This window comes from Mastigoproctus giganteus, chromosome 1, assembly GCF_048544385.1.
Source record: "Mastigoproctus giganteus isolate SK-2022 chromosome 1, ASM4854438v1, whole genome shotgun sequence".
NCBI classification, from domain to species: domain Eukaryota; kingdom Metazoa; phylum Arthropoda; class Arachnida; order Uropygi; family Thelyphonidae; genus Mastigoproctus; species Mastigoproctus giganteus.
The window spans coordinates 26,485,747-26,499,534 of NC_143575.1; the positions used below are offsets into that span (position 1 = coordinate 26,485,747).

Genomic DNA, 13,788 nt, shown 5'->3' on the forward strand with positions numbered 1-13,788 from the left:
GTGTTTCACCGAACTTTTCCATTTAATTAGTCCACAAATGGGTAACATAAGCCAGAATATCACCAGTGGATCGACACTGACGGAATCCATATTGGTGATCATTGATCAGATGGAAGGTTTCGAGGTTGTTTAAAAGTTGGCGGTTAATTGATTTCTCCATTACTTGAGAAAGAGTAGAAGTAATTGCAATGGGACGATAATTGGATGGGAGGGATTTGTCACTCTTTATAGGAACTGGCTGGATATGAGCAAATTTCCAAGCAGAATGAAAAACTCCTTTGGAATAAGAAAGTGAAAAAAGGTAGCAAAGAACAGGAGTAAGTTGAGCTGCACCCGTTTCGAGAACAAGTGGAGAAATATCATCGGGAACTGGAGCTTTCTTAGCATCAAGATTCGTCAAAATCCTTCTGACATCTTTTTGATGGAAGACCACAGGAGGCATTGAATGGACCATGTTAAGAATGCTGTGATGTGCTTTACCAAGGTCATTAATACATGAATTGGAAGAAAAATGAGATGCTAGCAGGTCGGCTTTATCCTTGTCTGAAGTGATAACAGAACCATCTGGTTTGGACAGAGGTGGGAGCAGAGATGGGCAAAAGTTGCGGCCAATAGCTTTGGCAAGAGAACACAATGCTCGGCTACCATTAGGGCAAGAAGCAAGTTTTCTACTCTTAGCCTGTTCAAATTCTAGTTTGGACTAATTAATAACTGCTTTACAATTGTTACGAGCTTTGGTGTAGGCAGAAAATGAAACTGAAGAATTAGAAACAAGCCAAATATGATATGCAATGTCCTTCTATTGAACAGCCTTAGCACATTGATTGGAAAACCAAGGTTAAAGGACGAGATTTTAAAGTGGAGTGTGGGATAAAGGATAGCTCTGTAGTCCACATAATCGGAGTCTCTCCTTGTACAGTCATTCATTTGCTGATCTCACTCTGCAAGTTGCCCATCTTTGTCCCTTTAAAAGGAAGACAAGAATAATTGCACTGACACGATCTGAGCAACCGGTGACATCAGAAGTTTTGAAAGAGTAATCTGACAAGGAAAAGAAGAAATCTTGCAGTTCATCCCATTTTGCATTTTTGTAATGCCAAACAATACAAGGTTGGGAACAGCCACGAGATAAAGGCTCCATTGGAGATGAGACAATCACCAAGTTGTGATCTGAGGTGCCTAAAGGACCTCTCATTTTGACTGTGCACTTAGAAGGGTTGTTTGTGAGAAAAAGATCAAGCATGTTGGTGTATGGTTAGGATTGTCCGGTATTCTTGTAGGTAAATGAACAATCTGTGCAAGGTCATTAGTAATTGCAAAAGCCTGAGCATCTCGACCAGCTTGGTTGATGTGACTAGAAAATGGAAGCCAACTGGAGTTGTGAACATTAAAATCACCAAGGAAAATTACCTCACTATTAGGAAAGTTGGATTGGAGAAAGTCAAGTTGCAAAGAGAGGAAGTCAAAGAGCTCCAAGTGATTAGTGGAGTTAGGAGAACGGTAGAGACAACAGATGAATTTGACACAATGAGGTAGAGAGATTTAAAGCCAGAGAAGATCAAAAAGAGGAGATTCCAAATTACCAAGTCTCCGACAGGGAATATCGGAACGGACATATGCACAGTACCACCTTTGAGGTGAAAGGAATCATACTGCAAATAATTTGGACAACTGAGATTAGCAGTAGTTGAATCAACCGATAACTGAGATTCTGTCAGAAAAATTACATGGGATTTGGTAGACTGCGAGTGGAAATGGACATCATTGAGATTAGAATTGAGACCATGTATATTTGTGAAATGAATTAGGAAGTGTTTGGGAGGTTTAGATCTTTTCTCAGATAAGCTTACTCTATTAGTTTGACAATTCATAATTCATGGTGTGTTCAATAGTAAGAAAAAGTGGGTGGGACATGCTGTATGAAGCAATAAAATTTTTGGATATGACATACACATGGTAAGAATATACCCAGATCCTTGACATAACATGGCCTCGACAATGCCCCCCCCCCTGCATACACACTACTCAGAATCCCTGCAGTCACTATCTGGCAGAGTAGAGGTAGCAAGATTATAAACTAGCTGATCCGGAAGCCTCCTAGAGAGTTATCAATAGGTTCGGTCTGGTGTACTAACTAGCAGTCGGGCTTCTTGATTAGACCAGGCGTTCGAGCCTGTCACCACCAAATACGGAGGATGCAGAAAGGTCAGGGAATGACCACTGCATATCCCGGAGCAATATGGCCTTAGTTGCTAATGGTCCTAAAAACCAAATAACAGTTCTGCAAACACCGTTTTAGAGCTATACCCTCGAAATGTAAGGAAGATTGGATCTCGCCACGATGTTCATCATAACCTCAAAAGTCATCAATCATACTGCATGTTGGAAGTGATGGGTAAGTTGACTGGAACTTAGCTCTAGAGAGTAAATGGGTTCCACCACTTCGAGCCTCCAATAAGCAAAGTGGTGGTATTGCACCGGTTGATGAGAGTCATCAACTACCTGTGAAGACAAGTTTTTCCAGCAATTAATGACTCTCTGGCTAAACAACAACTTCCCAAAATCTAGTCTAAACCTCTTCCCCTCTAATTTGAATTTAACCCCTAGTTCTGTTATTCTTTATAACAGTGAAAATTTCACCTTCATTTATTTTACTAAAACGTCTCAGAGCCTTATCAAGTCACCTCTGAAGTGCTAGGTTGGCAAGCTCTGTAGTCCACGTAATTGGAGTCTCTCCTTGTACAGTCATCCATTTGCTGATCTCACCATGCAAGTTGCCCATCTTTGGACTCTTTAAAAGTATTCCAAATGTGGTCTTACAATTGCCGTATACAATGGGTTTATGACCTCACTATCTGTACTGGATAAGATTCAATAAATTATCAGTAGTAGACCATCGGCTTTCCTGGCTGTTCCTGTTTACACTGCTCAGAAAACTTCATATCTGCCTGTTATTGTAACTCCCAGCTCCCTTTCCTCCTCCACTATTTTTAATTCAACTCCAAGTGTATAATTTATTTGAGGGTTGCTATTCTCCAAACGTATGATCTTTCATTTAGCAGCATTAAAACATAGCTGCCACTTCTCTGACCATCCGTGAAGTCTCTTCAAGTCATTCTGGAGGAGTGCTACTTGGCACTGCTTATTAATGACTCTACCAATCTTTATATCATCTGCAAATTTTGACATCACACCTTCTATCCCTTCATTTATGTTGTTTATGAAAATCATTAACAGCAGTAGTCCAAGAACTGATCCTTGGGGAACCCTACTCTTGACGTTACACCATTCTGAAAAATTTCCATTAATCACAACCCTCAAAACCTGCCTTCTTCCCTGCAGTCTGTCTCAGTATCTTTTCAGTAATTCCAACATGTTTCAGCTTATACAGTAACTTCTCATGAGAGACTGATTCAAATGCTTTGCTAGAATTCAAAAAAACTGTGTCGAAATTGTTCCCTTCATCCAGCTCATGAGTAACTGTCAAAATAGTCTGCTAAGTTAGTGGAACATGATTTTTCCCTTAAAGTCATGTTGTGTGTCCTTCAGAATGCCATATCTTTCTAAATGTCCTTGTATTGCACTCTTAATTAGTGCTTCTAAGATTTCCCCTACCGCTGAAGTTAGACTAACTGGTCTGTAGTTACCGACTTCACTCACTCGCATAACTGCCTTTATGTGTTAGTGATACATTGGTACTTCTCCAAAAGAATCTCTTCTGAGTCCAAAGATGCCTTCATAATTAACGCTGTAGATTCAAAACATATCCTGGCGGCCTCCCTCAAAATTCATCATCATCAACAACCATTTTCAATCCATTGCATGATGTAGACCTCTCCAGCAACTTTCCAGTTCCTTCTGTTTTTTGCAATGGCCATCCATTTACTACCCATGAACTCTTGAATTTCATCTGTCCAACTCCGATGTTGTCTTCCAGGTTTTCTTCTTCTAGCTCCTCTTAGATACTATTCTATTATTTTTTTAGTCCATCTATCATCATGTCTTCAAGCTATGTGTCCTGCCTAAGACCATTTTAGTTCTTTAGTTTTGATAAGAATGTCCTTTACTTGAGTTTGCTGCCTAATCCATGTGTTTCTCTTCTTATCTAACAGTCTGATTCCTAATAAAATTTGTTCCATTCTTCACTGTGTAGTTGTCAGCTGCTTTTCCATTCTTTTGGTGAGTGAACAAGTTTCACTTCCCTAAGTCATGATGAGGAGTATGCATTGGTTCATTATTTTTCATTTCAGACAAATTGGGATATTGCAAAAGGTGGATTCATATACGTATATGAATCCACCTTTTCAATTACTGCTCCTTTGATGATTATATCCCTTTCTGTGACATACTTTTTTATCATTACTTTTGTTTTAGCCATATTCATCTTTAGTCTGAAATCCTTACCAACTCTGCATAACTGATTAAGATTTTCCTCTAATTCTTTGGGATCATGGCTTATGATCACAATGTCATCTGCAAATCATAAATGGTTTAGGTACTCTCCATTCACATTGACTATTTTCTGCAACCAGTCTGATCTTCTGAAAACAACTTCAGAGATATTGTGTCTTCTTGTCGAACTCCATCCTCAGTTTTAAATTTGCTACTGTCTTTGTCTAGTGTAATAAAGGAGGTAGCCCTCTCATGTATTTTCTTCAAAATCGTAATATATGGGGGGTATCTATGCTTTGTCTTTCTGGTGCCCGAAACATTGCCTTATGCTGTATGGAGTCAAATGCCTTTTCATAATCCACAAATGCCAGGCATAATGGTGTTTTCTATTCATTTGCTTTCTCCATTAGCTCAAAATTACCCACAAAATTATCCCTCAGAATTACTAGGTATATACCATCAACTTTGGAAGTCTTACTTGCCTTTATGCTCGAAAGTAATAAACAGTCATCTGTAATTTTGAAATGACTAATTTCATATAGCTCAGCCTCACTCGCACAACCTCTTCTCAACACAAAGGATCTTTCATCAGTAAAGACAGGCAGCTGGGTTATCTAAGGCTTTCCCAGAACCAGTGCACAAGGGTTCGATCTGATTTGCTTTCTTCTTTATTGTATTCATGTACATGAAAAATTCCTTGTCCCCATTCTTTGCTCTTTTAGTCAGTGCTTTCTCATATGCCATCTTAGTCTCCCTATCCTTAACTGTAGGACTGTTACAGATCAACTTCTACTTGTTATAGGCTTCAGTACTTTTCATTGCTCTGTAACTATCCTATGCTATCTTTTTCTGCTCTTCTATTTGACCAGCAAGCTAGGCATGCAATCGTCCGTTTCACCATCATCCTCCTGCATTATTTTCATAATGGTATATATGCATTCATGGCTTTGTGAATTTTGCTTTAAAGGTATTCCAGAGTTCAAATGTATTCACCCTCATTCTGCAATTCACCAAATGAATAGATGCCATTTAGCACCTTAAACTGTCCAAGTATATTTTGTATTTATACAGGGTGATTCACTACCAGTGCGACAAACTTGCAGGCGTAGGGGACACAAAGACGAATCAGAATCACATAGCATTGCAGGGTCCGAAATGCCTTCGTCACGTGGTAGAGGACATTGAACGGGAGGTCGCGTGAACAGCGATCCTGCTGGAAGTCAGCATTTGTGAACCGTTTCTGTTGAAGAAACCAAGTAGCAAAATTCCTCCGGAGTGGATAATCCGCAGGCTCCAATGATTGGACGCATTGCAGATGGTATGAACTCATTTGGTTTGTTGACAATATCCTCCATACAGTGGATTGCGAAATACCCAATCATTGACCTATCGCTCGAGTACTCGTACTCGGATTGCCTTCTGCAAGACGGACATTCTCCTCATTGTCTGGCGTCCTCGTCGTTCGCTCTCGATTCATGGTACCTCTCATGAAACAACCAGTCTCACGTAACCTTCTGTGCACATGTGCGTAAATCATATGATGAGGAGCACGCCTGTGTGGGAAACGTTCCTGGTACAAGCGCAGAGCGTCACGCCTGTTACAGTCCGCAGCTCCATACGCAAGGTGCATGTCGGCCAATTCAACATTTGAATACTCGTCCATCCTATTGCCTCGGGAACCGGTTCGCAAATGCTGACTTCCAGCGGGATCGCTGTTCATGCGACCTCCTGTTCAACATCCTCTACCGCATGACGAAGGCATTTCGGACCCTGCAATGCTATGTGATTCCGATTCGTCTTTGTGCCCCCTACACCTCCTGCAAGTTTGTCGCACTGGTAGTGAATCACCCTGTATAATAATTCTCTATTATATTTATAGAATATTTTGTATATAGAATCAAGATACAAAATATTTATTCAGTTTTTCAACAACTTTAACAGTATTGTTAGTTGTTATTCCATTAATATCTAGTGGACAAATATGGTTCAGCCCATTCCTTTTAGGGTTAATTTATGCAAAGAATTCTTTGCTGCTTTTCTTAGTAAAAGACTTCTTATAATTTTCATTAGCTTGTTGTGGTTTTGGCAGCTTAATTGCAAACTGGTTTGTACTTACTGTAGGCTATCTTTCTTAAATTTATTATACAAGATTCCCTGATTGAAATAATGCACAGGATGATTTATAATCATCTTTCTTGCCACTAGTTTCAGAGTTCACTGATGTCCAGTTAGTTCTAAGTCTCGAACAGTATCTCTTAGTTGATATAAAATGCTTTGTAGCTTCAATGATTATTTCTCTGAATACTTCCCATTTAGAATTTGGAGTTGTTAACGATATCAGTTTGCCCTAAAATAGTCAGTTTCGAGAGAAAAATCCTTTACTTTTACCCTTGATAGTAGTTAAATCTCTTTAAATAAATGCTACGTCAATACATAATATGTTCACTGTCATCTAGTGGTGGTTCCTTTATCTGAAGAGTCTTAATGCATATGTTATATTGTGTGAGTGAGTGAGTGAATGGATAATTACTTAATTTAATTGTTTAGGAATTGTAAGATCATTTGACCCAGTATCAGGGATGTCCAACCTTTTTTTTTTGACCAATGGCCAAAACAGATAAAATGCTGAGGTTTGTAGGTTGTATGGGTTCTCATTGGCAAGTGGTTGTAGGTTCCAAGAACAATTCCTCAACACTGGTTTTGCATTTTTAAAAATTTAATTTAATTTTTGTTATTGACATTTATTATTTACAATTTAATTTTATTTAATAATTAAAAAACAAAAATGCAACACTATTATTCAATGACACTAATAATATTCTTATTGCATAGGTGTAATAATACTGTCAAATATTGAGGAAGATACATAAAGCATGACACACATAAAGCATGATTTTCCTATGCAGCTGCATAGGAAAATCAAATGTTATTAGAAATGGTATTTTCAAAATTCAATGTGAAACTAATTTGTGATATACTAGTTTTAAGGTGGGGGGAAGCTGCATAACATGTAGGCAATATAGAGCTTCTTACATGGTCACAGTCTGCACAATATGAAGTAATGTGCTGTGTGTGTGTGTGTGTGTGTGTGTGTGTGTGTGTGTGTGTGTGTGTGTGTGTGTGTGTGTGTGTGTGTGTGTGTGTGTGTGTGTGTGGCCTATGGATTGGACATTTCTGCCTTAAATACTCAAAATGTTATTAGTTTAAAGCAGTAAAAATGCTATTCCGTAAATAAATTATGGTATTCTTTATCATTATAACACAGAATTAATGTACTTCACACTAAGTAAGATTATTAATATTGTGAAAACTGCAACTTTTATATGATGTATATAGTGGTACTCAAAAAAATTGCATCTCTTCATTTTTTTAGGCTGTTTGTCCTTATACTGGCAGCTGATCTTTCAGAAATAGCTGAAAGAACATAAGTAATAACAATACATATATGAAACTGTTAACTGCAAAAAAAATTACTGTTATGCCTTATGGGTAAATATACAACGAACTAAGTACTTTTCCCCAAAATAAAAGCATGTTACTTATGGTTCATATAATAACAAAACTTCTATGAAAGCTTGATTTTTTTTCATTACTTTGCTCACACTACAATGACAGGCAGCTTTATATCCAAAAAACATAGCAAAATGCACACTAATATTTCATTGACCCGCTCCATGCTTTGATGACTGCTGCACATTGTGGTGGCATCGACTGGATAAGGTTCTGAATGTATTCATGGGAAACCTCATGGTACCAAATACAGATGTCCAACCTGCACTGGACCAGCGTGGCAGATTATGGTCCATTTCCCTCAGCATGAATTGTTGAGGAGGCTTCCATCCTGCAGTGGGTTGATAATGGCTGCACTTTACCTTTTTTACAGATTGTCTCCTGCATCTCTCTTAAGTGTTTTTGGTCTCTTTTGCATTACTTAAATACCCATTTTGTTCCAACATTTTCAGTTGAATTGAGGTCTGGATTGTTGACAGGCTGTTATTTGTGCAAATTGATTTATTCTTCAACTATTTTTGCATCTGTGGACAGTAAAGAGAACAAAATAAATTACATTTATTTAAGCAAGAGTGCAACTAAAATTAGCAAACGTTTTCAATTTATGAAAACTTTTGCTAATTTTATGAAGTAGCACTTATGGCTTTGGCTCTATGACATGGAGCCCATCCTGAAAAATGCAGTTGAAACAACCCTGTGGTTTTTTGGGAAGTAATTTTGTATCAAGAATGTCCTTGTGCACCTCAGCATTCACTGTACCCTTCCCAAATTCAAGACAGCCAGCTCTTCTATGTGAAATTCAATCCCATATCGTGTGAGATGCAGAATGTTTCACTGTGAAGATGATACAATCAGGATGAAATTCTTCTCGTCTAACAGTCTGCTGGCTGTCCGAATCATGCAAGTTGAATTTTGATTCATCAGAGAATAACACATTTACACTAATCCTCAGCTCAACTAGCATGTCCTTTTGCCCACTTTAGACAATATGCTGTCCTTTTTTTATATTGAAAGTGGCTTTTTTCCTCTTGGACAATGTGCTACTAATCACGATGAGAAAAGGCATGTCTGTGTATTGTTGCAGTACTTGCCTTTCCTACTGTGACCTCCTCCCATGCTGTTTTTAGATCAGTCAGTGAGGATCTTTTGTTTTGGACACACAGATGGACCAGAAATTTGTTCTGCACTGCAGGAGATATTTATGGATATCCACTTCCTTTCTTTCTGTTTAGACTGCCAGTGTCTGATAATTATCATAATAAATGTGCCACTGTTGACTGATTACAGTGAATACTTTTAGCTATTTCATATGTTGAATGACCCTCTGCATTCAGTGCAGCAGCAATACTTTTCCTATGTGGTGTTAATTGTGAAAACTCAGCCATTGCAATAGCAAAGAATACTGGGATCATGGCATATGCTCTGTATTTTACTGCCACTAGAATGATGCATGCGACATATGTATGGCATGTGACATCACCGAAAAGAACTTGCTAGCTGGATGATGCAGTAGGGTAATGCTATTACAAAAAATGATATATTCGCAAATTTCACAGAAATTCAGTGAATTTTGCAAGTGATAGAATTTTTTTGAGCACCAGTGCATATCAAGCTAATGAAGTTTATTTACAAATATATAAATAATATACATATATTATTATTAGTAGTAGTATTGGCAAATAATGCAAAGCTGCAAGCTAATACAGCATCAACCAGAAAGGGTGGGGGAATCCATGTCATCTGTCCATCCTATCATATGTCTAATTATTCATTAAATTTATTCAAACTATCCATTTCCACAACACCAGATGGTATTTTGTTCCAAAAATCAGTTCCCCTGTGGCTGAAAGGAAAAATTTTGCACATCTATACTGCAATCAACCATTTTCAGTTTCTGTGTATGTCCTATTTGTATGTTGTTTGAGAAATATTTGGAATACCATCATCATTAAGTTTTCTCAATCCATTTAAAGTCTTGAACACTTCAATCAGGTCTCCTTGTAAGTGTTTAGTTTCTAAGCATTGCAATTTGCAGAACCGATGTCATTTGTGGTAAAAGTACACTTTGTGTTCTTGACTAATCTGGTTGCTCTTCTCTGCATCTGTTCCAAAGGATCCATATCTTTCTTAAAATGAGACTTCCAGCCTACATACAGTATGCAAGAGGTTGTTTAATCATTGCCTATACAATGGGATAATTGGCTCTTTGTCCCTGCTGGCAAAATTCCTGTATATCATCGACAGAATACCAGAAACTTTCCTGGCAGCCTGTCTGCACTACTCAGAAAACTTCATGTCAGGCTGTACAATTGCCCCTGAGCCTCCTTCGTTCTCCACCACCTCAAGTGCAGTACTACCTAGTTGGTATGTTATTCTGGGATTACTTATGCCCATATGCAGTACCTTCCATTTACCAGTGTTAAACTTTAGTTGCTTCTTCTCAGCTCATCTGTCTAATTTATCTAGGTCTTGATGTAGTAGTATGCCTTGATTCTTGTCATTATCTACCCTACCAACTTTTGTAGCATCTGCAAATTTAGACAGTAAGCTTGATATGTCTCTGTCAGTATCATTAATAAATATTGTAAACAGTATGGGCCCAGCAATGAACCCTGAAGGGTTCCACTAATAACATCATATCAGGAGGAGAGACGGTTTTTACAGGAATGAGACACACTTAAATAGAAAGGTTGTGGAGGGGGTGGTACACATTCTAATGTATATGTTTGCAGGAATGTGTGTGTATGCCCATCTAACTATAAAGTTACTAATCTTCTGCTTCCTCATAATCACTAAGAAGCTTTTACATTACGTAGCATCCTTTCTTACAGTATAATGATTTCACTACTTGTCACTTATTTAGAAAGGTCTGAGTTTGTGTCTTGTCATAGAATGTAAAAAAATTTAAAAGCTTCTTCAGTTGGGACAGCAGTTAGCTGATTGCAAGTGGAGGAAGTAGGGTGTGAATTATTCCAAATTTTTCAGCCTGCACAACATACTGGTTCTGATATCCTCATTAAATATCTCATTCACACATTTATACATATGTGACTATATATGTAATTTTTGTGGATAAAGAAGTTATTGTATGTGCATGATCACTATTTTTCCTTTCTAATGTGCCTATATATTTCATTGTCTAATTTTATAATTTAAATAATGAAATAAAATTCAACAAATCATATGCTGATATCATTTTAATTATTGCAGGATGTACTTAAAGAAGTGTGTCAATATCGGCAAAGTAAAATTTCCCTTTTTAAGAGACCTAGTCATATCCCAGAAATTGAATATATACCTTGGACATCCACAGAAGGATCCTCTGGTTTACGTACTCTCACTATTAAACAAGTTGGTTGATTTCTAATTAAGTTGGTAATGTAGGGCTTTACAGAATGAAATTCATATTTGTGTTTGTTTATTGAATGAAGTTTTTTAATCCAGACTGTGTTTGTGATATTTCTCTTTGCCCATGATTCTCCATTTGTTGACATGCATTCACATGTTGCACAGAAAGAAATAGTGTATATGTTCATATAATATTTTCAGGTCTTGAGAAATTGATGTTTTGAAGATTTATAATGGAAATTATATTAATAATTCTCAAAGCATTGGTGCATTAAATTTTATGTATATCGAACACAATGTGTAATGTATTGTAGAAAATGATAAGTACACAGCATAGGTACAGCAACCCTTCACAGTGAAATGCTAGGCATTGATTTAATTCCTTTAGATGAGTTTCAAAAATAAATTGAAACTTAATACTCGACTTCTGAGAGGGAAACTTAATTAAATTAATGATAGTAATTTCATAAATGACTCATTCTAAACCAAAGTAATTCAGTTTTAGATAAAGATATACACCGAGTGATCACTGAATTATGATGAAAGCTGAATGTGACCCATTGACCACGTGAGGTACGATAGAGCAGAGTTAGTCAACCTACGTAGCATAGCTAAGGTGTCAGCGGTTCAGTAGGTAGTAAAATTCCGAGCGTGATGGGTAAAAGGAAGGATTTATCCGGACTTTGACAAAGGACAGATTGTGGGTTCTCGACAAGCTGGTGCCTCGATTTCATAAATGGTTTGAGAGCCGCTGTAGTTAAAGTGTGCCAGGACTGGCATCAAAATGGTCAAACAATGACCCGACGGCAAAACTGCAAAGGTTAGCGAAAGGTTGATGTTAGAGGTGAGCGCCGGGTCCGACGACTTGAACAGGCGCAGCACTGTTGAAGAGTTGACTACCCAATACAACATGGGCCAACCCAGAACAATATCTGGCATGACCAAGTATCGCACGTATGGGTTATACCAGCAGATGACCCCTATGACATCTCTCCTAACCAAGGTTCATTGGTGTAAAAGACTCGCATGGTGCAAAGAGCATGCAAGTTGGACGTTAGAAGACTCTAAGAAAGTGTATTGGTTGGATGAGTCACATTATTTACTCCACACCGTGGGTGGTCATGTATGGATTTGGCATCAACAACATGAGGCTCTTGATCCATCATGCATGGTATCAAAAGTGCAAGCCGGTGGAGGCGGTTCTATGGTGTGGGGCATGTTTCACTGGCAGGAACTTGGACCTCTAGTGCATGTGGAACAACATATCAGTGGTCTCCGCTATAGTCAACTGTTTGCTGACTGTGTAAACCCTGCTATGTTACACTTTTTCCTGAATGGCGATGGTGTCTTCCAAGATGACAATGCATCAAGCCATTGGGCACTTGTTGTGCAGGAATGATTTTGAGGAACACAGTTCTGACTTTCAGCATATCAGTTGGCCTCCGAACTCCCCCAATATCAATCCCATAGCAAGCATCTGGATACACCAATCACCTCCATACTTGCATTGCTGACCACATTATACACAGCTTGGTTGGCCATACCTCCCGAACACTTCCAACATCTTGTTTAATCAATTCCATGTTGGATAGCTGCTGTACTGAGGGCAAAAGGAGGACTTAACGAATTATTAGTTAGGTGGTTACAATTTAGTGTGTGTGTGTGTGATATGGTAGTTAAATGTAGAATGATTACCACAGCAATGTTAAACCAGATGATTAATTTTTCACTTATGTAGCTTCACTTAAAATGCATCTATTTAGTATGTATAAGAGGGAAAGTTGATTTACTATTTATTTTAAAAATGTATAAATGGCTGCTCAGGCTAGGCAGAGATTTCCGGTGTGGGTTTTATTGTATATGGGAAAGAACTAGTTTGGACTACACAGACATTCTGTGTGCACTTTCCAGAGATATTATAGTTTTCAGCATGTATTGGGATAGGTGCCTCCGTAGCCAGGTGGGAAGGAGCAGCAGTGCGTAGCACACGCTTCTTGATTAGACCGGGGTTCGAGCCCGTCACCACCAAATACGGAGGATGCGGAAAGGTCAGGGAATGACCACCGCATATCTCGGAGCAATATGGCCTTAGTTGCTAATGCTCCTAAAAACCAAATAACAAACAACAACAACAGTATTGGGATACAAAATTAAGAAAAATCAGCTGGTTAGAAAAATGAATTTTTAATGTATACTGTGACTCCTGTGTGCTTTAATGAAATGAGTAATCCTCCGAGGGACACTTTTTAGAAGTTTCTTGTATATGAAGTTCCTACTGCAAGGCTGAGGCTAGTTCTTTGCTTGATCTTGGATATCTTATTTTGGCCTTCATCATTGTTCTGAAGATGTACAGTTGAATTTGGATCTAGGCTCTGGAATAGCATTCAGTGATTATTCTCCTCATACCACTGTCATACTGACTGTGCTTTCTGACATGGAGTGTTGTTATTCTGATTTAAATATACCCCATCTCCAAAGAATTTCTGCATTTCTGTATTGTATTATTCATTTCCGAATCTTACAATAGGTTGCTGCATT

General features: G+C 38.1%; 1 protein-coding gene across 1 annotated transcript in view; it reads left to right on the plus strand.

Annotated features, from left to right (window-relative positions):
* Positions 1 to 13,788, plus strand: part of Nup133 (nuclear pore complex protein Nup133) — a 390,085-nt gene that overhangs the window by 289,855 nt on the left and 86,442 nt on the right. The window contains exon 22 of the mRNA XM_090386292.1: positions 11,113 to 11,253. Coding sequence (XP_090242418.1) covers positions 11,113 to 11,253 — 141 coding nt within the window. The remainder of the gene's footprint in view (positions 1 to 11,112; positions 11,254 to 13,788) is intronic.